Source organism: Agelaius phoeniceus, chromosome 5, assembly GCF_051311805.1.
Source record: "Agelaius phoeniceus isolate bAgePho1 chromosome 5, bAgePho1.hap1, whole genome shotgun sequence".
Taxonomy (NCBI): domain Eukaryota; kingdom Metazoa; phylum Chordata; class Aves; order Passeriformes; family Icteridae; genus Agelaius; species Agelaius phoeniceus.
The window spans coordinates 23,163,710-23,187,921 of record NC_135269.1 but is presented as its reverse complement, the minus strand read 5'-3'; the positions used below and the strand labels follow the sequence as shown (position 1 = coordinate 23,187,921).

The following is a 24,212-nucleotide window of genomic DNA, read 5'->3' as shown; positions in this document are numbered from 1 at the left end:
CCCTGTGCCACAGATTTCCCTGCACAACCTGTGAGGCTGGTGGCAGTTTTCTGTGTCTCCCAGAGATGTCTGCTGCAGTAATGGAGAATAGAAACAACAGCACAGGTTTCCCTCTGCTATTTATTTTGCCCATAGAATCAGTACAAACTCCTCATTTTCTTTGTGCTACACCATCAAATGCATCCCCCAGATCTCTTCCTGGGCAATGATAAGTCCCCATTCTCAGGGCCATGATATCAACTGGGGCTTTAGGCTTTGGTTCCCTCTCACCACTACCTGACCTCCAAATACACTCAATCTCCTCTCCTGATTTGGAGCATGGGATCTGCAGAATTCCCAGCCATTGGACCCAGCAGCAACTTCCCTGGCTCTAAGGCTGCTGCTGTACTGTAAGATGCAGCCAAAACCAGCCAGACTGAGGATCTGCCTCAAGCAAGTGAAGGCAGGTCCTCAGAACCTGCTTGTGTCTCACAGAGGAGCCATAGCAGAAGCAGCAGCTCTGACAAGGCCTCCCAGCAAAGCTGCATGGATGTTACTAAGCAAATGACCTTTCTCTGGAGCAGTCACTTCACCCACACAATCGAGTGCAAAGCACACACTGCAATGTGTGTGAACATCAAGAATTTGTTCAGCTCTTCAGCAGACAAAATAATTAATCTCCAACAGCTAAACTCATTTACTTTCTCCCCCTTTGCCTTTCTAGCAGACTTCAAATCCAGCACAGCAATTATCTGTGCTGCTAAGGAAGCCCCATGAAGCGTCCTTGGCAAACTTCTCACCCTTTCATGCATTTCCTTTGCTCACTCTGTGAGCAAAGGTCTCTTCCATCACAGAAAAAGATACTTACAAAGATGCCTTCTTCATGCATTGTGCCTGACTAGCCTGGGGAGCAGCCCTGAGCAGGCCAGGGCCCATGGGGTGACTAGGAGAAGGAATCAGCAAGTTTTGATTAGGAAGATGATAAAGGAGGTATGGCAAACAACGTTCCTCTGGGTTTTTTTAATGAAATCTCTCAGAGGGGAAGAGAGCACATGGAAGAATTAAAATAATCACCTGGCAACTTGCTAGTGCTGGTCATAGATTAGCAACCAGCAGCTAAACCCAAAAGCAAATAACGAGAATTCCCTTCCCAGGGCTGCCAGATTTACACACACGGTCATAAGCAGGATGAGCTTCTTGGCACTGGGTCTGGCACTTCCCAGGATGTCAGGCTCCTGTCACACATGCCAGGGAGATGCCAGATACCAGAATCAGCACACAGTTGGCAGGACTAAGTTACTCCACAGAGAAGAGCTGATGCTTACCACTAGATGCAGAACCCTGACCTGCTCACACCTCTCCCATTTCATCTACCCTGTTCCAGATCTTGGAACAGCTGCACTCTACTGATGTGGCAAACCAGTCCCTGCAGGGTTAAAGAGGAGCTTGTCAGCCTGAGTGATGAAAAGTAGGGTAGAAAATAAGAGAAAAGAGTAATTAATTAAGGCAAGAAGCTGGGAGCAGAGACTGCAGAATGCCAATCAGTCTGGAGGGAAGGCTGCGTGGAAAGCAGTAATCAAACTCCTTCAGTTTTAATTAAACCTGTCTCTCTATCAAGGATGTGACATCTTTGTTTAACCTCTGCTTTTGAGCTGAGAAGCCAGTTGGAGCACATAAACTGGTACTGAATAGACAGGAATTCCCTTCTGGCTCCAGAGCCTTCCCAACCCAGGCTCAGCACTTGCCCTTCCTGCTTATGTGGTCCCCAAAATTGGGGCTTAGCACCAAGCAGAACACAGTGAAGGGGCCCAGGGCTTGCAGCTACTTGTCATGCTAAATGCACCTTCTCCCCAAGATCTTCCCTGTCCTCTCTGTCCTGTTTCATTTAGGCTTCACCTCAATGTGCAGCAGTCAGTCTTGATCTGATCTGCCCCATTTGCAATCTGGGACCAGGAGGAACAGGATCAGGGGTGAGCAACAGCCCAGCTGCTTCTAGGCAAGAACAGGCAGTGTCCAGCTGTGCCACGTCATTGCTCCTGATTGTTGTTCCCTTCTCCCTCCAACACTTTGGGCTGTGGAGTGAGTCTTCACCTGAAGAAATGATGAGACCATGTGGGCTGGCCACCAGCCATGGCACAATGTGCAAAGGGTGGCTGCAGAACTCACTGTACCCAGGAAAGCACACTGGACACGTTTCTGAAAGAGATTCACTGTAGAGAAGTGGCAGCCACCACAAAAGGAGAGAGGTGGAAAAATCAGAAATAGGGAGAGAGGCAAGGGAGGCTCAAAGTGCAGAAAGCAACATCAAGCACTTGAATGGAAAAAGAAAACTAATTCCCAGCACTGTTGGCCTTCCTCTTCAGTTAGCCTCCACACAGAAAAAGGGATGTCCTTGGAGCTGAGCTCTAGCAAGGTGAACAACAGCTTCAGTGAGTGTAAGAAATACCATGCCAGCTGGGAATTAAGAGTGGGCAGGACAAAGCAAAAAGGAAAGATTTACACAAACAGAAGTAGGGAACAAACAGAAAAAGAGAAATAAGGGGGAGATCATGGCTCTGCTCATGCACATCACAGCTCTGCAAGCTGCCTGATGTCACCCAGCCCCACTGTACAATGCCTACAGCACTGGCTGAGGCCAAAACTCCTTTACTTTTGACACAACTTCCAGCACCATGCATGGGGACAAGTGAGGACACCAGAGGATTTTGTAGCCCCCACAGGGCTCAGGACACCTATAGGTGCCATGACCACCTGTAATTGTTTCCCAGCTTCAGTGTAGAAGTCTGGATGTCCCACAATGTCACAGTTTTCCCCTTTCTCCTAAGCTTCCCAATTTTCACCTTCTCTTAAGAAATTACAGGTGCAGACCTGCCTCACATTAAGGGTTACATATTCAGGACCCACACAGCACTAATAAAACACCATACGTAATTAAAGAAAAGGACAGCTGTTGCAGTCACTTAAAGTTTACTGTGAATATTGAGCTGGGATGATGGCAGGTCTCAGACATGACTACAGGATCATGGAGGAGGTGTTTGAGGAGTTCTGGGGGACTTGAACTCAGACTTAACGGGTCTGAATGTGTGAGCTCATCTCTTACTGCTAACATAAAACCATCTCAGCAGGGATAAGGCATGGGCATGATGATCCTAGAATCCTAGAGGAAAGCAAAACCACTGTGATGTGGTCAGAAAACGTGATGCAAATAGAGACTTCTTTCTTGCCTCTCTAGCCCTTTTCTAGGGTTTCTTCTTGGTCTTGTCCAGCAGTTTCTCTTAGAGGGGTCACATCTAGGGAATGGCCAGCTGTTGCCAAAATTTCCTCCTCCAGTAGCTCCTTCTGAACAGAGATCATGGCATCTTGTACCTGCTGAGTCCATGCTCTGGCACGACTGGCACCTTCATGGTCTCTCTTCCTGGTGTTCCCTTCTGGGGCTTGGGTCACCTCAGTGTTGCCTCCATAGAAATCTTCTGTCCTGTTGGCAAAACCTCCTTCCACGTTGACCATATGGACTTTCCTTCCAACTCTCTTCTTCTTCTTTTTCCTGATCTTGTTCTGGAAGAAGAGGCAGGTGAAGGCCTGCTTGAAACGCTTGCGGAAATGCTTGGAGATGAGGGCGTAGACAATGGGGTTGAGGCAGGAGTTGGTGTAGGAGAGGCAGTGGGAAGCCAGGCGGAAAGCGTAAGTGGCCCGGTTGAAGGGAAAGTGGCCAAACCAGAAGCAGAGAATGACCAGGTGGTGGGGCAGCCAGCAGAGGCAGAACAGGATGGCTACTGTGACAATCATCTTGGTGACCTTACGCTTGGCTTTCCGAGACTCTGAGATTCTTTCTATGGGGTCTACAGAAGTCCACAAGAACTTGATGGTCCTAGAGTATGCCAGGCTCACCACAGTCACAGGCAGCAGGTACCCAAACACAAATGTGAGGATGTCCAGAACCTTTCTGCGCTGGTCCTCCCAGATGGGGACACAGATGGGCACCCCATGGTAAAGGATTATCTGGTAGTAACTGAGGTAAGGCCCTGCGAAGAGCATCGACAGTGACCAGATCACCACAATGGCCACTCCTGCATTTCGGGATGTGCGGAGATCCCGGGACTTCAGGGGATAGCGAATGGCCAAGTACCTGGCAAGGAGGGGAAGGAGAAGGAGAGAAAAAACACAACATGGGTGAGATGAGGTATTCATCCTTCATTGTGGGGCTGCCATCTGTATACCCCTTCCTATGCAGCCACCCATCTCTTCCATCCCAAATCTTTTGGGAGGGAGGGTTACAGTGAATTCACAAAACTATCAGGGTCATTCCAACCGTGTGCCTGGGATCTCTATCACCCACTCTGCTGTGCTAGCTCAGGAAGGGCAAGCAGTGTATCTTTTGAACCAGGTAAGAGAAGGATAGGAGCAGGACAGGACTCTCCTGTTCCTTCTGAGTTGTGTTGCTGACCTGGGGTTTTGCTGTTCTTGCTTATGCATGGTGGACTCCCCTCCTTTCCAAGTGAGCACTGAGTAATTAGGCTGAGAGCTTAGCTTGTTAGAGGGGGAGGGCATGGGGAGGTAGGGAGACTGGCTCTGCTGGCCCTACCTCTGGGGAGACCCAACCTGCTTCTTACAGGACACCCAACAGGGTAAGTAGTGGCCTTTCTCCCACCCTTAGCTCAAGAGTGGCAAACACAATGTCCCTGAGCTGCAGAACTCAAAGGGAAGGGGACACTTACCTGTCAACAGAGACAGCAGCCAGGGTAAAGCTGCTGGCATACATGGTGAGGTAGATCAGGAAATGCACAGCCTTGCAGGCAAAGGCCCCAAAGAGCCACCCATCCAGGGTGTAAATGGTGGCCTGGAAAGGGACACAGCAGATGATGAAGCACAAGTCGGCCACAGCCAGGTTGAGGATGAAGAGGTTGGTGGTAGAGTACTTGACCTGGCCATTCCACAGCAGCACTGCCAGCACCAGCCCATTTCCCACAGTACCCACAAGGAAGATGAGGGAGAAAATGATGGGCACAATAATCCCTGCTGCTCGTAGCTCTGGGCTGTCAGAAGAGATGTTCAATCCCCCTGGCATCTTCCTATCAGACTGCAGGGACCTGCATTGGGAGAAAGGGATAATAGGCTACAAGGTGCCTGACCCCAGCCTTTGACACTCGCATTTCTCCCAGAGATGCCAGTCCCAACCAGCTGGTTAAATGTGCCACCAAGACCCTCGTGACATCACTGGCAAGAACGCAGTTGTGGTCAGTCAGCCCACATCTGCCTGGCTTGAGCAGAGCTGAAGCATCTTTCTCCTGCCCAGATTCACATTGCCATCAGAACATCTGTGCTCCCAGCACCTGAAGGATCCCTCCTGCCCTGCCACCTGGCCTCACCCACCTTCCTCCTACATTCCCAAATCTGCTGAACCCCTAGGGATTGCTTGCTTTGGCAAGTCTAAACCCTGGCTAGTGTTCAACAGGGTCTGGCCACAGGGCCAGGGGGTAGGAGGCTCCCATGGGCTCTAAGTGGTCCCAGCACACTCAGCCCAGGGCTGTGCCACCTCCTGCAGCAGGGACCCGATGCCTGGATCACACCCCACAGCAGCAGCACCCCAATGCATTCCCACCCCAAGGGAACTCCTTAAGCTGGGACCCCTCCACCCTGGAGCTGGCTGCTCCTTGCTCCCTGTGCAGTAGCTACGCTCCACAGAGAAAATGCAACTAAATGCACCTTTTCCTGATGCTGAGAGGTGATCAAGGGCTGGATGGTGGCAGGTAGGTGAGGATGGGGAGGAGACCCTGGAGCCACCTGAAATACAACATGATGAGCCTGTTATTATCACAGCTCAAGGTATTGTGATTTGCTGCAAAACTTCCTCCAGCCCTGAGTAACACTGTGCTCAGGCAGGGAACACCAACAGCCTATCTCTGAATAAGCCTTCTCCTTGTTATGCTATCATTAGAACAAATTGTCCTTCTCTGAGCAAAAACAGAGAAGGAAAGACACTTATCTAGCTACTGTTGACAAGCAATTAACTCGGTTTTGGGTCATGCAAGCTCCTTCACTCCATACTCCCCCATCCCTCAGCTCATGCCACTTCTGCTTCCCAGCTTCTTTGTGTACCACACCGAGAGACGGTCCCTGCCTCTCTGTGTCTTTGGTCCCCTCTGTCCCACTGATAGCTACCCTCCCGCTTATCCATCTGGCCCCATGGGGGATGGATCTCCTCACTGAGGCAGAGGAGCCCCGTCTCCTTCTGGGCATGCAAAATGCATCAGGGTGTCTCTGCTCAGGGAGCCTGAGGCCACCTTTCAGCTTTGGAAGCCGGTACTCACCTTTTTGAGGAAGGGCCTGCAGCTTTGCCACACGCTTAGGGAGAGACGTCCAGTGCAGCCCACGCAGCGGCAGCGGGAGGAGGCAGACCACGGAGGAGTTTATCTGGGCAGCTCGGTTATCCCAGTCACTCCTGCCTGGTGCTCCGCTGCCTCCCCCTGCCCGCCACCAGCTCTGCTCTCTCTTCTTCTGGAGCTCCTCTCCTCTCTCTCTGACTCCCCCTTTTCCCTCCCTCTGCTCTTGCTGCTGATCCATAGTTCTCTGCTGTTTTTTTTCCCCTCTCCCTGAGGTTGGGTTTGGAGTTAACTCCTCTCTGCCCAGCTTTCCTGCAGGCTCAGCTGCTCCCTGCTCCTCCTGCTGAGAAGGGGGTGGCAGAGAGAAAGCTCACCACTCTCTGGTGGAAAAGAGAGGATGGAGGAGGAAAGGGTCCCTTGGACCTCAGCAGCCACTTCTCAATGCTGGGTGTTCAGGATGTGTTTTCCAACACCTTCAGGGAACATAAAAATCCCACAACTGTGAGCCTCCTCCCTACTCTGTCCCTCAAATACAGAGTCCTAAACCCTCTGGAGGATGAGCAATTAATTGCTGTCACTAGATGTTATTAATTAATTGTTAGCAGCACTGAGCACATTGAGCCTCTCCCACAATGTCTGACCTGGGGAAGGAGGAGAAAGCCAGTTTTGGATTCCATCCAATCCAGGTCTCCATTCCACCAGTACTACAGTATGGGAGGGAGGACAAAACCTCCAGGATGGCCACCTCCAGAGGTCCAGCTTCATCACAGCTGCCTGGAGACACCTGGGGGCTGGCTGATGTGCCAGGAGAGGACAGTGACACATGCAGCCCTACTACCATGTCCATCCTGGTGACAGGACCTGCGCCCTGAGGACTTCCCGCTGCACTGAGTACAGCTTGGTGAGTCTTGCTGAGAAAAGATCACAGGCCACCAGCTTCCCTTCATTGGGAAAGTTGTGAGTACCTCTTCCAATGACGGTGCAGGATGTGGAGAAGGAGGCACTGGCCCCTTCCCCTCTACAGCAGCCCAAATTATCCCCACTGGCTCAGTGGCAGGAGGGACCATGCAGCTTCTCCCCCCCACCTGCCCCTCTGGTGGGAAGGAGCGAGGTGTCCCCGCCAGCTCCCTATCAGCCTCTGTAACCAGGGAAAAGGGGAAGGCCATGCCTCGGGACGTGGTGATAACCCAGGGGATGCGGCAGAGTGCAAGCCTGCAGCCGGGCACAGCCTGTCACAGCGCTGCTCGCCATGGAGGGAGCACACCGCAGCTGCCTCCTCCTCCTCCTCCTCTACCTGCTCCCACCGCCGGGCACGCCAGGCTCACCGCCGCCTCTGGAGGAGCCTCGGGAGCCGCCGCTGCCGCCGTCCAGCACCGCGGACCCTGCCGCGCACCTGCTGCGCGGCCACCCCTCGGCGCCGGTGCGGCCCTACAGCCTGTCGCTGTCCCCCGAGGATTATCGCTACGCCCCCAGGCCCCGGCACCTGCGCCCCGGGCGGCTGCGCCGGCTCCTGGGCTCGGCCTTCGACCCCTTCTGGATGGCGACCGAGCAGCCCCGCGGTCGCAATGGGAGCATCCTCGAGGAGAACCTGGAGTCCATGAGCAGGGACCTGGCCGAGGGCGCCGGGCGGTATCGTCGCAAGCTGTGGCGAGAGGTGGAGGGGCTGGAGCTGCCCGCGCTGCTGCCCCCCGCCCCGGCGCTGCCCCCCGAGCTGGCGGGGGCCCTGGCCCGCCGCCTGCGGCAGTGGCTGGTGGAACGGGCCGCCTGCCGCCTCACCTCCGCCTGGGTGGACCTGGGCCCCGTGTTCTGGCCCCGCTGGGTGCGGCACACCACGTGCGAGAGCGGCCCCGCCGGCTGCTCCTGGCCCCCCGGCATGGCCTGCCGGCCCGCACAGCTCACCCGCATCAAGCTGCTGGCCTGGCACTGCTGGAGCCCGCAGCCCCCCGCGCCCCCCAGCTGCACCTGGCGGCACATCCCCTACCCCGTGGTGGCCGCCTGCAAGTGCTCCTGCCGCTGAGGGGGCCGCGGATGTACCTCCCGGCGCCTGCTCTTGCAGCCAAAAGGCCTGAAATATCTGCCTGGACTCACCCTCGGAGCTGGGGGAAAATCCCCCAAACAGAAATAAACCTCCAGGAAGGAAGCGGGGATGGCTGTGGTCGTTGCTGTGTCTCACCAATACCCCTGGGTGGGGGTGCGGGTGCTTCGCCCTCACCCACCAGTTCCGAGAGGCATTAGCACCAGTGGCGGTCCTTGTGCAGCTTTTATCTCCAGCAAAGGACGAGGGATGGAAAAATTATGGCACTGAACAGCAGATTCAGACCCCCATTTGCACCAGCCCCAGCCGGCTCAGTCCAAGCTGGGGCTCCCCTGCCTGCGTGGGGCTGCAGGCAGGGAGCCAGGGCCAGGGAATTCCAGCAGAAGGTAGAGGTGGGTCACTGCTCTGGGTGGAAACAGCAATGTGGAGAGAGGCTGCAGGGAATCATAGGGCAGTGGGGTATTTTGGGAATGCAACAAGGCAGCCTAGTGAGCATAGAGGTGGGAGGTGGGCCATGGCCCAGGGCTGGAAGTATTTCTGGGGCTAGGTGTGTATGAAAATGGGATGGGATAGGATAGTCCCCTACTTTGAGGTAAAATGGGTGAAACACATGGATCTCCCACCTATCCCACTATGCAGAGGGTGACAGCTCCAGACTCAGGACTGCCTGAGCAGCATACAGGGTATGGGGTAGGTCAGGGAGCCCAGGGTGGGACCTGCATCCTCAAGAACTGTCATCTGCCTCTACGTTCCACTCAGCAAAACAATCCTCTGCTTTCTGGGCTAAAAGCTGGCTACAGCTGTAGATCAGACCTAGGCTGGAAGGCCTCGAAGCAATAAAGAGCAGGAGGATGTGCCTCAATTCAACATTAACATGATGCCTCCAAGTCAATGAGTATGGCATTATTCATTACCAGTGTGCCATCATCTGACCCTCCTGCCTTCCTGGGATCCCAGCACTACAGTCTGTTCCCCAGACAGCTCCCCAGCCTGCTGCTGAGCTTGGCCTTGAGGCAGGCAGAGTGCAGGCAGCTGGCTGCTGAGGCACGCGGGAGATATGGAGGGGAGAGGGAGGTCAGTGTGTCTGGTGAGAAGAGGGGCAGAAGGGCGAGCCCACACATGCATGCAAAAACAACTGTGAGCATCACAGGAGGGAGGCTGCTCTTGCTGCTCCAGCCTGCCGATGAGCAGAGACCTGTAGGGCTGCTCTGCCAACGAGGAGGACTTGAAAGCTGGAGCAGGGTTAAACTGCTTGGGTTGTCTGCCCTGAGTGGAGCAGAGGCATCAGCAGGGATGCCTGCAGAGGGCCAGGGCAGAGGGGGAGACCAGGGCTGGGGACCAGCAGGAGAGAAATGTGAGGGAGGGTGGTACAGGTGTGCAATGGAGCTGTGCAGGTAGGGGGAGCAAGGGGTGCACATGCATTGGGCTCAAACCAGCAATTATTCAGTTTCGGGTCTCAAACCTCCCTGAGCCCATCTGGCTGAACTTTCATCTCTTCCAGGTTGCACAAGGGGCCTGAGAGCAATCTCCCTGCCTTCCCCATGCCAAAATACTGCCCGTTGAAAAGGGTTTGCAGCACTGCAAGGGCCTGGTGCCACAGAAAGGGAACTCCATACCAGTCTCTCAGCAGGCTGAACTCAGGGCCTGTGGGGATGGAAAATTAAACAAAATCAGCATACAGTTACACTACCAGCTGTTCTAAAAGGGTTTGGTTGTACTCCTGTTGAATCTACAAGACACTTCTCCCCTGTCCTTTGCATCCTTGTAAAGCCCTACAATCCTGGATTAACACCTGTATTCTCCTGCAGTTGCTCTGGCTCAGGTCAGACATTATTGCCCTGTAGTTTGCTCCCTGACAGCCCAGTGACACATAAGGACTTCAGAGCAGGTCCTTGCTGATACAACCCAGTGCTCCAGCACTCAGGCACAGCACACTCCATTTCAGCTAGAATCTGTCCCTGGCTGCAGCTACTCATTCAGCACATGGGCAGCTGGCAGGACACAGTTTTTAATCTAGAACAAAACTGATGCAAACAAAGTAATCCTAAGAGATGCCCACGTCCCACTTGTGTCTTTTTGAATGCTGAAATACTACAGCACAGCTTGGAGGAACAAATCCAGAGATTCCTGCCATATGGAAGAAAATTAAAGGTTTCTGTCACCTGCTCTGCCCCTGGCCTTAGTCGGATGCAGATCCTCTCACCATGCTGTTGTGGCCTCTGCCACCTCAGCTTGCCCACTGCCTGATGGCCTCTCTGGGGCAAGAATGTCTTTTCCAGGACAGGTTTGGGACCACTGAAGCAACTGGCAAAGCCTGGTAGCTGGGGACCAAGCAAGCCTCACATCTAACACCTAAGAGCGAGAAGGAGAGAAAGGAGCACCAGAGCTTTGGTGGGCTTATGTTCTCTTCCCCTAACCAGCTGTTGGTGACACAGGTTGCAAAGGGCTTGGGAAACACCCCTGCCTCAGTGGGGAATTGCAGCAGTCAGATCTGTCAGGGTGATGGTGCTGGACACACAGGACAGCACAGAAGAAGCAGGCAACATCAGCAATGCTGTTATTTCCATCAGCAGGAGACAGCAGGAACTGCAGCGCTTCAGCATCTGGACTGAGGCTTCAGGGAAGGCATAGCAGAGAGCCTAGTCACAGAGTGAAACGATGGGGATAGGGTGCAGCTCCTGGATGAGGAAATAGGAGGCAGACAAATATCTGCTGCACTGCAGGACACTTTTAATGATGCTTTTACGTGCTGGTTGCCAGTGCTACTGCCAGCACACTGCAACAGCAGCTGGCTAACTCATGATGTAGGCTGTGATGCCCTGAGGAATGGTCCTGCTTTTGGCAGTGTGCTGCTCAGACCTTTTCCCCCATCAGAGGCACTTGGTTGTAGGCAGGGATGGTGCTGAAGAGGTGTTTCCTGGTTCTGGCCCCTCAGGGCAGTGCTCCGTGCTTCCGTCCCACCTGGGTGAAGGCTTCCACGCAGCGGTCGATGTCCTCGTCACTGTGCACGGCTGAGATCTGCACCCGGATGCGCGCCTTGCCCTTGGGCACCACGGGGTAGCTGAAGCCAATCACGTAAATGCCTGGGGAGGAAGTGCAGGCAGAGTCAGAGCTGGCTGGGATGGAGGCAGGCTGAGGTGCACGGGGTGACAGAAGGGCTCCCCTCCCAATAACCACTGCCAGCCTTCAGGGTTTTCAAGTGCCATCTGCTCCCAAGCATGGAAATGAGGTTAAGGGCCAGCAATGGGGATGGAGTCCAGCATAGACAAGGACAAGAGCATTAATGTAAATCTCTTCCCTAACAGAGAAAGAAGGTGCAGCCAGCAACATCTGAGGGAGACCATGAGGACATTTGCAGCTGGAGGGTGGAGGAGTACTGGATTTCATGCAGGAACATCCTCTGAAGGAGGGCTTGTCATGGCACCACTACCAACTGTCCCTTCCCTCAGGGAATGTGTCCGCATACTGAGCTCCCTCCCCAGATCACCTCTGTTGAGCATGTCCTCTGCCATCACTGAGGCCAGCCGAGCATCCCCCAGCATGACTGGACAGATGGGGTGGTCTTTCCCCGAGATGGTGAAGCCAGCCGCCGTCATCTTACTTCTGAACCTGGTGAAGGGAACAACAGGATGAGTAAAAACCTCAACTACCCTGTCCTTGGAGACCCCTCCCTTTCTTTCCCCTGGGAGCCTTGCCCACTGAGAACTGGGTAAGGTTTGCTCCACTGTTCATCTTTTGTGCAAAGAAGAGATCTCTCCTCTTGGAGTGACCTCCTACCATGTCCTGCTCAGCATAATGGGACTGCAGAGCCTTGAGTGGACAATGTGCCCCAGCTCACAGAGCATCCAGATGTGACACATCTACCTAACACAGACAGGCACATCCTGCAGCTTTCCCTGAGCCCTGATTTGCCAACTGTCTTCACAGTTATCACTGGGAAAGGAGGGGTGAATAAATCACAGACAACTCACTCCTGACAAAGCTGCCCCTGCTCCCACCCCCATACAGCCCCCTCACCGTTGGGTTTTGGCAGCCATAGACTGTGCAATGGCATTGCTCTCCATGAGCAGGTCCAGGGCCTTGGATGCACAGCCCACCACGGCAGGGGGCAGGCTGTTGGAGAAGAGGTACGGGCGGGAGCGCTGGCGGAGCAGATCGATGAGGGGTTTGGGACCTGTTGTGTACCCACCTGCAGACAGAGGAGAGAGAATTGGACAAGGCAGCCCAGGGTGACCTGTTTAGAGTGAGGCTTCTTGATAAAGTCAACCTGGCACCTATAGGAGGAATTTAGGTACAAACCAGGTTCAAACATCACAGCTGATGCTTTTGACCAAGAGCTTCCACCTTGACCCCAAAAGCAAATACATGCAAAAGATGACAGTGTAAGGAGCACATGGCAGGATCTCCCTTAGTCCTGCAGCAACAACACAAACCAAGCCTTATGCCCCAGTGGAAAAGGATAACATGCATTTGGTTACTCTATCATTAGGCAGAGGAAGGAAATGTAAGACTGATGCTGTAGAGCTCTTTAGGGCATGCAGGATGCTGGGCAGGAAAATGCCTTCACCTGCAGCTCCTCCAAGAGCTTTTCCCAGAGTAGAATTGATGATGGTGACTTTGTCCATCACTCCCAGGAGCTCATCAGTACCCCTGTAGGAAAAGGAACATCGCATTATAAGCTCTGCCAGCATGCACCAGGAAAGCTGCCAGATACCTCAAGGAACACAAAGCACTGCCAGCCAGGTCTCTGGCATCCCTCCTTCTAAACAAGGAGGAACAGCCCCTTTAATAGTTCAACCCAAATGATGACCTTCATCTCCTGCAGAAAGCCTAAGCTGGGACCTCATCAAGTAAGAGCATGGGTTCTTCATCCCTTAGAGATGGGAAAGTGCTCAAACTTCCCACACAGAAGTTTAATAATCCAAGCAAAGCACCTGCCAGGAGAGGTGGTGCCCAGATGAGATGGTCACACCATCTGTTACACACGAAGAAGCAGCTGTCACTTGGGGATGGATCACTGCTGAAGTACCTCTTTTCAATCCAAAGGTGAGGTGCAAAGCCTTCAAGGAGTCCCCACACAAAAACACGATGGCCATCAGCACCTTGGTCCTTGCTTCAGAACCAGTCAGGGTAGGAGGAAGAAGCAGGGCTAAGGCAGTCACTCACCGCCCGTTGGGTCCCAGGAATCCTGTGGCGTGGCATTCATCGATGAAGACCAGGGCATCGTACTTGTGGGCCAGCTGGCAGATCTCCCTCAGGGGCGCAATGTCACCGTCCATGGAGAAGGCTCCATCAGTGGCCACCAGCCGCAGCCGATGCTTCTGTTGAAGGGAAAAAGGGAAAAAGGTATCCCCAGGAGTGAAGATGTCACGCTGAGGAGAGGGGCTGGCAAAGGGACACACTCAAACTCTTGTACAGAGAGGATGTACCTAACTGAGATGGAGGGATTGGCATCACAACCAGCTGCTTTGCCACCTTGCCTATCCATGCCTGTCAGCAAGAACAATGCCTATGGCATGGGAAAGGGCAGAGCTCAGCCCCAGGACTGGTTGCTGCACAGGCAGCACAGCTAAGCAAGTGCCCTGGCATTGGGGTGGGAGCAGAACTCCATACCTGAGCTTCCTTCAGCTTAGCCTCCAGGTCCTGCATGTCCATGTGCTTGTAGCGGTACTTGTTGGCCTTGCACAGGCGGATCCCATCGATGATGGAAGCATGGTTCAGCTCATCTGACAGCACTGCATCCTCTGGGGTCAGCAGGGCCTGGCCATGCCAAACAGAAAGGATCATCCTTTGCTCTGGATGCCACCTCACCAACATGTCCCAGCCTCCCTCAGTACAGAGAACAAGGCTGTGATTGATTCCAGCTGCCACGTCTCTCCTGACACTGCTAGACTTTATATTTCCTTCCTAGTCACCTTATCCCCGATTTCTTTATGCCAGGCTCTTGCTCGTGGCTTCTGAGCTCAAAATCTCCCTCCCCCTTTCCTAACATGTGAGATCACCCCTGCCCCTCACCTACACTTTAGGGGGGAGTACAGACTTCATGAGAAATGGAAGCCCTTCCCAAGAGCTGAAGCTGGCTGGAGCCAGCAGAGGTGAGGGTGGTTAAATGCCTCTGCATGGCTTCCCTGGTGCAAGGGCCTCAAGTCAGGCTCCTCACCACCAGCCACTGCCATCCCTCTGCTCACAGCAGAGCCTCTGGAAGGCATGGCAGCCACATTGCTGTCACCTCCCTCCTCCATGCACAACACAAGGAGAGTCTCATGAACCTCAAAGATACCAGCGTTGGCATCAAAGCAGCTGGCATAGAGAATGGCATCTTCCCGCTGGTGGAAACGTGCAATCTTCTCCTCCAGGTCCTTGTGTATGCTCTAAAGAGAAGAGAGGAGCAGGAGCCAACAGTGGGGCAGCACAAGTCCTTGCTTGCCCACTGCTGTTAAATGCTGACTTGAAAGGGGAGGACACAGCCAGGTTTTATCCAGAAAAGGTGTGTGTGCGTGGGAGAAGCTACTTCTTTTCAGCAAATGCAGCCCTAAAGTATAATTATGGGTTTGGATGCCAAAGCTCGGCAGGGAGACTCCAAGGTCCCCATGCACAAAGGAGAAGCTCTGCTTGTTCTTTGCACTTAACCAGGCAGCACTCAAAAAAGGCTCCAGCACGGATAAACTGGGCTGATGGAGCCACTTCAAGTCAGCTTCACCGTAATTTTGACCCGAAAGAGAGAGAGAAAGACATTTATTTTCTGAATTCAGAGGGATGTTCAGTTTCTTTGCTCTCAGGTGTTGTAATGGTTTAAATTAGCGTATTTCCAAATGCTGGGCTAGTGGGGATTTGGCAGGCTCCTTTTCTCACGGGGCCACGTGTAAGCTAGCGCTGTGCACGCATGCCGAGAGGGGAGTCTACGTGGGCACCCTGCGAAAGGCCCGCGGGGCAGGGGAAGGGGATGTCCCGGTACCTGGGTACCGCAGATAAAGCGGACGGAGCTGAGCCCGGCGCCGAACTTCTCCAGGGCCTCCACAGCGGCACGGATCACCTCGGGGTGGCTGGAGAGCCCCAGGTAGTTATTGGCACAGAAATTGATGATCCCTGCGGGAACAGAAAGAGAAAGCAGGGGCATGGCACCAAGGGAAGGGACCGGGAGCCCTCCTCCTCTCCGCGCCCCCCGCACGCACCGGGGCCGCCGCCCGTCAGGCGGAGGTGGGGACCCTGCCGGGAGGCGATGACGCGCTCGCTCTTCCAGGTGCCGGCGCTGCGGATCTCCTCCAGCTCGCTCTCCAGCCGCTGCCGCAGCTGCGCCGCCGCCGCTCCCGACGCGGCCCGGGGGGCGCCGGCCCCGGCCCCGCGCAGCGCCCCCGCCGTCGCTCCCGACGCGGCCCGGGGGGCCCCGGCCCCGCGCAGCACCCGCACCGCCGCCCGCCACATCCCGGCGCTCCGCCCCGCACGCCCGGGGGCGACCCCGTGCCCCCACACCCCATCGCCGGTAATAAACCACGCGTTAATTACTGACCAATGCCCATTGGCCGCCGGGGCACCGCCCCCCGCGGGCGGGGCCAGCGCCGCCGCAGCTGCAGCGGCTCGGAGCGCTTGGGCGCCTTCTCTAGGAGGCGTTCGGCGTCCTCTTTGAGGAGAGGATCTGTCCCAAGGGGTTTAGGCACCGCAGAGCCAGATATGTGATGCCCGGAGTCTGAGGGGTTTTGGGAGCACGCCATCCATGAGATTTAGGAACTGTAATGGGGTCACGTACTAGGGTCTGAGGGATTTTATAGCAACAGGGCATCACGGACCTCAAGGATCAACAAGCCCAGTAGCATTAGGTGCCTCTGCCTAGGGATTAGGGGTCTTCAGCATAGCTGACTTGGATCCTTGCAATATGTGGTTTATGGTTTATCCCCACCACTGGGGATAATGAGCCACGGGTCTGTGCCAGTTGAGGTGACCAATAATCCATTGGATAGAGAGGTTTAGGATTTACCAGGTGAAAATTAGAATACCCAGACCCAAGGGATTTGAGCACTTCTGGCCAAATGTGCCTGTAAACCATAGGGTCAGTGGCTTTAGACACAAAGGGTCATAGAATGATAGAATGGTTTGGGTTCGAAGGCACCTTAAAAATCATCTAGTTCCAAGCTCATGTCATGGGCTGGGACACCTTCACTAGACCAAGGTGGTCAGAGCCCCATCAAAACTCAGCCTGAGTATTTTTAGGGATAGGGCATCCACAACTTCTCTGTTCTGTCTGGATTAGGTATCTCCTTCCTCTACTACAGCTGACTGGGGAATTCTGTGGTCAGAGTGGTTTAGACCACTCATTCCAGGGGACTAAGGTACCAGGCTCTTGAAAGGTGTTCAGAGTCTTCAGTCTAGGTGTCCTGGTAGCCTTTGATCCAAGGGTCTTAGGAGCAAGAGCCCACAGGGATTAGGTGCATCCAGGCCAATGATTTCAGTACTGAGTTTAGAATCCTTAATGGCTAAAGGACTCAGGCACCATTTGCCCAAGTGATTTAGGAAGAACAGGCTAAAGGATTTGGGAGCCATGAGGAGAGGGTGAAGACCCTGGGCTTATGAGAGTTAGGCACAGCAAGTCCAAGGGCCCTGGGCACCCAGAGCCCCAGGGATTTCAGAGCATCTGGCCCAGGTGGTTTGGGATCTGATGATCAAGAAGTTTATCTGTCTCTAGCCAAGAAGGATTAGGTAGCCCCTGCCTGAGGTTCAGACCTCACTGAGCAGTGAGGCCAATCCACAGGCTCCCTGCCAGCCCTGGCTGTCAGGATCACCAGCCCAGCCCAGGGAGGGGCTCTGGCAGGGGACAGGCCCTGGAGTTGTGCCAGCCCCCACTGGGCACAAAGCCAGAGCCCTCGGGTCACAGCAGGGCTGAGCCCAGCAGCTCTGCCTCACCCTGCCCTGGCTGCCCACCACACCCCACCTGCAGAGCTGTCCACTGCCTCAGGGTGCTCCTCCATGGGGAGCAAAGATGCTTATGGCTCTGTTTGTCCTTTCTCCCCACGGTGATCCCACTTCCCACTTCATGGACACCTTCAACTCCTTGAAAGCCAGTGTGGACAGACTCTGGCCCCGCTCCATCTCCTCTGTCCCATCCCTGCCCCAAAAGTCTCTGCCACCACCCAGCTGTGCTGAGGCAGCTCCACAGGCAGGCGGGCAGCCCAGTTATCTCCAGCGCCAGCTTGACCTCACACCCAGCAGCCCAACATTCCTCACCGCATCCCCATGGTGGGGATCTGCAGCATTGGATGAGGGAACAGGGACCCCTTTTCCTCCTCCGGGGAAGGCCAGGGCTTTCGCAGCCATTTTTTCTGGCTTCCCTGCCCATGTCTTTGCCCGGCCCCAACAAACACATAACCCCCCAGGAGCTGGGGCAGGACCAGGAATTGAAATCCTGCACAACCCCAACAGGCACACAGAGTCACCATCACTCCCAACGCACAGCAAGCAGTCCAGCATTAATAAAACCAACAGACACACACACAAGAAATTTCTGAGATAGAAGAATAAAAACCCAGACGAGTAACACTTTAAAATTGTTTTTTTTCATTCATCAACTGCCTTGTTTCAGCTATTTCAATTCATGAATAGAGCAATTCTTTATAAAATGAAGGAGAAAGGAGTAAGAACAAAGGCAACAGCTATTTACAGAACCAATGGGGAGAGTACCGAAACGCCTCTAGACTTCTCACTTCTTCTTGGGCGACTTGCGGGCACCGGACTTGGCTCTGGATTTCGACCTCCTTGCCTTCTTGGGTTTGGACGCCTTCAGGGATTTGGCCTTAACAGTCTTTGGCTTCTTGGCTTTCTTCGGGCTCCTTGACTTCTTCCTGGCCTTCCTGGTGGCAGACTTGGGCTTCTTGGCCGGGGACCTGGCTTTCCGGGACCTAGACGGCTTCCGGGGAGAAGTGGATCTCCTGGCTGTCTTCTTCCTCTTCCTGGAAGGAGACCTCTTCCTGGAAGGAGACCTCTTCCTGGACGGAGACCTCTTCCTGGATGGAGACCTCTTCCTGGACGGAGACCTCTTCCGCTTGGCTAGGCGGAAAGAGCCGGAGGCACCAACTCCTTTGGTCTGCTTGAGGACTCCGGTGGCCAGCAGGCGCCGAATGGCCAGCCTGATCTGGACGTCGGCGTTCTGGCCCACCTTGTAGTTGCTCTTCACGTACTTCTGGATGGACTGCCGGGACGCACCACCGCGGCTCTTGTCGGCCCGGATGGCCGCCTTGATCATGTCCGAGTACGCAGGGTGGGCCGCCGGCCGCCGCGCTGAGCGGGCCCGCTTGGGCTTGGTGGCCGGAGCCGGTGGCAGTGGGATCGGGCTGTCGCTCATGGCGAGTGCTTCGTCCCGCGATGCCCCGCTATGCCCTCGCGGCTGGAAGCGTGGCCCGTCCGGCCTGGGACCCCCGCCCCGGGGCGGGGAGAGGCTGGAAGGGAGCGGTGGGTGCGCGAAGCCGCAGCAGAGCCGGTGCCGCTCTGCCCCCGCCGGTGCCCCCGCCGGTGCCTCTGCGGCCGCGCCCGCCGCGGGCTCCCTTTAAAGCCGCGGTGCGGACCGCGGGGAGGACTGCCCCGCGCCCGCCGCCCGTGTCCCCGCGTGTCCCCTGCCACGCCCTGACCCGAGCCACCGGCAGGGACAGTGCGGGGACACTGTGGAATAAATAACAGTATTTGGGGGAATACGTGGTGGGGACCAGGAGGGACACCGGCGGGATCAGCGGGGGACAGTGAACAGCGAGGACTTGTAAGGGACATTTAGTGGGGCACTTAGGTACAAGGTGCATTTGGAAGGATATCGTGTAGGGACAAAGAAGGACACTGGGGGGGACATTGGGGACACTGGTATGTCAGGGATATTCAGAGCAACATCAAGAGATGCAGAGGGACACTTAGGGCAGACACAGGGACATTTAGGGGAAACACAAGGGATGTGCTGGAAAAATATCAGGGGACAAGGAAAGACACTATGGAACACATTAAGGGAGCAAGAAGGGACACTAGAGAAGACACTGGGCACAGCACCAAGGAGAAAACGGGGAGCACTGGGCACAAGTCAGCTCAGCAGCAATACCACATGGCCAAGTGCCACTACTCCCTCTTCTGCCCCTTTGCCCTCCACCAGGTGCTTTAGGAACACCAGCTCAGCCCTTGCACATGGATGGTGAGGGGTCACAAATAACAGGCTGTCCCCTTGTTTTGGGACACACACAGCCCTTAGTGCAGGGACAGAGCAGGGACATAGTGGCAATCAGCCAGACATCCTTTCCCCGCTGGGTGAGCGGTCGGCTGTTCCTGGGAGATTAAATATAGCCACTATCTTCATCTTGCCTGTAGGATTTAGATGATGTTTTCCTCTTATTTTTTAAAAACATGTGGGTGTAGCCACCTGGTGCCCACCAACATGCCATGCTGGGCTCAGAGTTGAGCCAAATCTCCCCGTGCTTCAGTTTATCATTAAAATACACAGTGAGCACCTCTCAATAGCCTCTGAGTGCCCTGGGTGTCCAGGACCATGAAAACTACCAGCCAGGGACACACAGAAGTGTGCATCAATAAAACATCAATATAGATACATAAATCCAAATATAAATACAGAAATTGAAATAATAGAAATAGTAGAAATTGAGATAATAGAAACAGAATCATAGAATCATAGATTGTTTGGGTTGGAAGGGACCTTAAAGATCATCCAGTTCCAATTTCCCTGCCATGGGCAAGGACACCTTCCACTAGACCAACTTGCTTAGAGCCCCATCAAGCCTGGCCTTAAACACTTTCAGGCATCCACAACTTCTCTGGGCAACCTGTTGCAGTGCCTCATCACACTCACAGTGAAGAATTTCTTCCTAATATCTAATCTAAACTTGCCCTCTTTCAGTTTAGAGCCATTCCCCCTTGTCCCATCACTACATTTAAACAGAAATAGGAATCTTTGATGTGAAGACCTGGCCTGGCAGAAGACACTCAGGCCCCTGATGCTTTCCCACAGATGGAAGGACCAAGTGCATCTCCTTGAGCCTTCCTCCCTGATGGAGTTTCTTCACATGCTCTATTCCATGTGGGGAGTGGGAAAGGTTCTCAGCACCTGCAAACTTTTTGATTTAATTAGGAGCAAACTGCTCCTAATTGTGGAGAGGAATAACCACCCTCCTGCCTCCCTTGGGGTTTGTTTTTGTTTAGGATGTAATAAATAAATGGCTTTCCATCCCCTTATGGAGCGCAGGAGCTCTGGTGGCCTCTGTGCAACACTTTGACCGTCCAAGGGACCTGTCATTTTTCCTATCTGGGAATGAACCGTGGGCGCTGGCTGCTGCACGTAGGCAAACCCAGGCATGCAGATAAGGCACATCTGGTTTTATTTGCATCCAAGTTTGCAACCGTCGCGCGTGGCTTGCCCGCGCCAGGCTCTGAGGGGACACCAGGAGGTTTAGGGGGGGTTTAGGAACTGGCCCCTGGGGTTGGCACAGCACCACGGGCTGCCTGCAGAGCCTCCAGCCCCAAAAGCCAGGCAGCAATTATCAATCCAGTGCAGGGATGGGGAGGGACAGGGCAGATGCTTTACCTAACTTTGGCCACCTTAGGGGTCTAATCTCACTGGCTCACCTGGGCAGCTCCTGCTGCTGATCCGGGCTGCTCGTCCTCCTCCGGCGGGTGCCGCTGCTGGCAAACAAACATGCTCTCCCCTGTGCATGGAGGTTCTGGCTCTTTCGTACTCTCTAGATCCCTGTTTTCAGTCAGTCAAACTAAGGGGAAGATCCCGTGCCCCCAGGCAACTCACTGGAGGGAAGGCACACAGGGGGTCACAGCTCATCAGGCTGCTGCTGGCTTTGCACATGGGGGTAACCTGGTCAAGGCAAACCCCCAAGCACCCCAGCTGATAGTGGAATGCACCCCTTGAACTTTGCACTGTTTTGACAATGCATCTTTAACATGAACTGGTCAGGACTGAGAGGATGAGAGGCTTTTCCAGCCCCTGGCAGGATGTCAGGCTTGGAGGTGGAAGGCAGATGCCAAGCAATGCAAGCCCTGATGCCTCTGGGAAGTGGGTCCAGTGCTTTTGGCACCCCACTGCAAGGCAGCACAGGGGGCTCATCCAGAAGGAAGAGTTTTTCCCATAGGCATCCATGCCACCAAGGCCATCTTGGGTTCATGCCTGTATTTTGGCCACAGGAACCTGTCACCATGCCCAGGATGGGGTGGGTTACCCCCTGCATCCACTTTTCTCCTCAGGAGTTGTTACCCAGCCACTCCAAGCCTCCCAAGCCTTCCCTTTCTGGCATTATTCTGCAGAAATTGGGAAATCCCACATCTCCAACAAATCCCAGAGGACAGAGTCTGGCAGAAGAATCCTCCCTGTAATCCTGTTTACCTTCTCCTCCCTGCCTGCACTGAGTTCAACCAGACCCCATGGGGATTTACACATTTCCAGCTGCAGATTTCGTCTTAAATGGTCAAACCGTGTCCACTGTGGCTGTGCTACAGATCCATGGGGTAACAGCCCCTGCCTTGTAGGGGTAGAACAGATGTTCATAGGCTTTTGGGAGCACCAGGGCACTTCTGGCAATTAATGTCAGAGATAACATTTCACTTTACCCAGTTTCCATTTCAGAGAGACTCAAAATTCCCAGCGGTGGAACTTGGTCTTGGTGGTAGTCAGATCCAAGTGATTCTGTGCTTTTTTAAGAGCAAAACAGGGAATCTAGCTGAAGTTCCAACTGTGATCATAAGAGTTTCAGCTCTGAGCCCCCAGTGTGCAATGCAGTGTGGTCAGCTCAGCATGAAGCCACTCAGCCTGGCCATTGCTAGGGGCAGAGCAGGCTTGAAGGATACAAATAAATGGCAAAGGGGCATCACCCCTGCCTGCTGAACTGATTACTGTTTTAAAAGATTTATGGGCTGTTTTTTAAGGCCAAGCTCTCTATGTGAGCTGGGGTGCTGGCTCCCATACCACCACGGTGCTGCACAGCTGCGGGTTTTCCCTGTGCTCGAGGCTGGGATGTTCCTCACAGCCCGACTGCAAGCAAGCGGAAGGGACACTGCCATCGCTTTGGGATGTTTTTGGGCCCTGCCAGCCATCACGCCTGTCACCCGTGGGCATGTTGGTCATCTCCTCTCCTGGCCACTCTTCCCGTGCCCAGTCTGCCTGCTCCCAGGAGATAAGGACGTGGAGACGCCGGGTGAGCATATCGCCCCGACGCAGGCGACACAGGCTCTGCCCGATTAGCGCCGCGCCAATTTCGGAGGCGCGTCCCCCATCGCCCCGGGATGTGGGGATGGCTCTGCCCTGCTGGGGCTGATCTGCAGCCACAGAGCCTCAAGGAGGGGCAGCTCCACCACATGTCAGGGGCACGCACATTTCGCCTGTGCTTGCGCCATGCGCTTATCGGGCTGAGCAGCCCTCATCTGAAAGGCAGAAAAAAACAACACACCACCCCAACAAACCAACCCAAACACAAGATACCAAACTCTTCGGGGAAGAGAGGGGTGAGCAGGCTGCTGAACACTGTGAAAAGACCAGTGTGCAGTTCACCCCTTGCTTACTCTCTGCTTGCCCCCAGTACCCACTTCTGGGAGTTTCCTCCCCCAGGAGTAGGTACAACTACTCAGACTGCTGTTTGAGTGGTTATTTTTTCTAAAAAACACACTGTGTCCTGAACCCTTTTTTCTCCTCCTCTTTTGGCTACTATAAATCCCCATGGCAAGACCAAGCTCTGCAGCCTGAAAACAGCTGCCCTGAGCTGTTCTTTCACCTCTTGCCATCCCATGGACAAATCCCCCAAATGCTCGCCCCTTTCCAAACTCGATGACAAATGGCCATGTCCTGCTGGGATGCAGAGGGAAAAGCCTGGACCTTGGGCAGCACAGGGACAGAAGGGTTTCTAGGCCAGAGGCAGGAAGCCAAAAACCATCAAAAGCAAGCCCTGGTGCTTGACAGGCGTAGTAGGGAGCTGAGCTCATTGCTTGGACTCTTGCACCATCCACTGGGTTGCCCAAGGGCCTTGTGCACGTGACTAAAATCTGCAACCCAATTTTACCAGAATTTGTGACTAACAAAGTGATCTGCCTTTCCTAGGGAAAGTAGTCCCTGCAGCGCTTCCCAAGGGAAGGGCAGGCCTGCACCCTCTTGCCCTAGGAGATGCCAATACCATGGCAAAAGAGCAAAAGAGTGCCACCCTAATACTCCTCATTTCAGCTCCCACTGCATTCTTACACCCTGCTTCCATCCCCAGGTCTCACAGTACTCCAGTCTCTCAGCCAACACATCAACGTCACCTCCATCCAAGAATCCTTCCTGACCCCTTTTGTCTTTCCTTCTTCAGATGCTGCCTCCAGCCCCAGCATGTGACCACAATTAGATCTCTTTGTAGAACAACAGCTCCTATTTATACTGGGATGGGGCTGAATAAGTAGTAGTCACCAGGTCCTCCATCCTGACATAAAAGCAACATGCTTCACACAAAAAACAGGAGGAGGAAAGCATTAATGATCTCTGTCATCTCCCCAGGATCTCTATATACTGTTCACTCTGCCAGCAATTTGCAGTGCAATGTAGCCTTCAAATACTGGATTTACTAATGCAGCCCAGGCTTAGCTCCTACTCCATGAGGCTCAGGGTCCATGTGGAATTTTGGGAGCAGTGCAGTGAAGCACATTATTTTCTCCCTCAAATCCAAAGGTGGGGCAAACTGCTGGATAACAGCACTGCAAGGCTCCTCTCACTCTCTGGCCAGGGATGCTTCTGTTGCTTTCCCTCACCAAATCCTGAAGAAAGGAAGCAACTGGTCACTATACACTAAAACCTCAAAGAAAATTACACACACACACACACACAGCCCTCACCACTGGATTAGGGCCACATGGCAAGACTTCTTCTCAAGGAACAC

General features: G+C 54.2%; 4 protein-coding genes across 7 annotated transcripts; 1 reads left to right on the top strand and 3 right to left on the bottom strand.

The window, feature by feature from the left end:
* Positions 1–2,929: 2,929 nt before the first annotated feature.
* GALR3 (galanin receptor 3) lies at positions 2,930–6,425 on the bottom strand. Of its 3 annotated transcripts, XM_077178560.1 has the most exons (5): positions 6,288–6,417; positions 5,683–5,760; positions 4,901–5,066; positions 4,695–4,816; positions 2,930–4,105 (listed from the first exon to the last, which is right to left on the bottom strand). In XM_077178560.1, the coding sequence occupies exons 3-5, from the start codon at positions 5,042–5,044 to the stop codon at positions 3,208–3,210; spliced, it is 1,164 nt and encodes a 387-aa protein (XP_077034675.1). In that variant the 5' UTR covers positions 5,045–5,066; positions 5,683–5,760; positions 6,288–6,417; the 3' UTR covers positions 2,930–3,207. The 3 variants fall into 3 exon arrangements, with proteins under 3 accessions (XP_077034675.1, XP_054487515.2, XP_077034674.1); XM_054631540.2 differs by having other exon boundaries at positions 4,695–5,066; XM_077178559.1 differs by lacking the exon at positions 5,683–5,760 and having other exon boundaries at positions 4,695–5,066; positions 6,288–6,425.
* A 1,123-nt stretch (positions 6,426–7,548) lies between these two features.
* Positions 7,549–8,436, top strand: LOC129119497 (noggin-like). Its single transcript, XM_054631546.2, has one exon. It carries the CDS (start codon positions 7,549–7,551, stop codon positions 8,314–8,316), a length of 768 nt encoding a protein of 255 aa, XP_054487521.2. The 3' UTR covers positions 8,317–8,436.
* A 2,608-nt stretch (positions 8,437–11,044) lies between these two features.
* Positions 11,045–16,537, bottom strand: GCAT (glycine C-acetyltransferase). 2 transcript variants are annotated; one of them, XM_077178558.1, is made up of 9 exons: positions 15,842–16,537; positions 15,290–15,420; positions 14,604–14,705; positions 13,948–14,094; positions 13,501–13,655; positions 12,902–12,984; positions 12,352–12,523; positions 11,822–11,943; positions 11,045–11,417 (listed from the first exon to the last, which is right to left on the bottom strand). In XM_077178558.1, the coding sequence occupies exons 1-9, from the start codon at positions 16,041–16,043 to the stop codon at positions 11,266–11,268; spliced, it is 1,266 nt and encodes a 421-aa protein (XP_077034673.1). In that variant the 5' UTR covers positions 16,044–16,537; the 3' UTR covers positions 11,045–11,265. The 2 variants fall into 2 exon arrangements, with proteins under 2 accessions (XP_077034673.1, XP_054487512.2); XM_054631537.2 differs by lacking the exon at positions 15,842–16,537 and adding an exon at positions 15,507–15,798.
* Positions 16,538–17,857: 1,320 nt separating this feature from the next.
* On the bottom strand, positions 17,858–18,833 carry H1-0 (H1.0 linker histone). Its single transcript, XM_054631550.2, has one exon. The coding sequence runs from the start codon at positions 18,662–18,664 to the stop codon at positions 18,023–18,025; it is 642 nt and encodes a 213-aa protein (XP_054487525.2). The 5' UTR covers positions 18,665–18,833; the 3' UTR covers positions 17,858–18,022.
* Positions 18,834–24,212: the final 5,379 nt, after the last annotated feature.

Excerpts from the sequence above, each read along its gene's own strand:
- GALR3 (XM_077178559.1), bottom strand. The coding sequence starts at position 5,044 with ATGCCAGGGGGATTGAACATCTCTTCTGACAGCCCAGAGCTACGAGCA. Across the intron at positions 4,106-4,694 it reads GCTGCTGTCTCTGTTGACAG|GTACTTGGCCATTCGCTATC; the intron begins GTAAGTGTCCCC and ends CCTCCTTGCCAG.
- LOC129119497 (XM_054631546.2), top strand. The coding sequence starts at position 7,549 with ATGGAGGGAGCACACCGCAGCTGCCTCCTCCTCCTCCTCCTCTACCTG.
- GCAT (XM_054631537.2), bottom strand. The coding sequence starts at position 15,756 with ATGTGGCGGGCGGCGGTGCGGGTGCTGCGCGGGGCCGGGGCCCCCCGG. Across the intron at positions 13,656-13,947 it reads CTAAGCTGAAGGAAGCTCAG|AAGCATCGGCTGCGGCTGGT; the intron begins GTATGGAGTTCT and ends TCCCTTCAACAG. Across the intron at positions 11,418-11,821 it reads AGAGGACATGCTCAACAGAG|GCATTTACGTGATTGGCTTC; the intron begins GTGATCTGGGGA and ends CTTCCTCCCCAG.
- H1-0 (XM_054631550.2), bottom strand. The coding sequence starts at position 18,664 with ATGAGCGACAGCCCGATCCCACTGCCACCGGCTCCGGCCACCAAGCCC.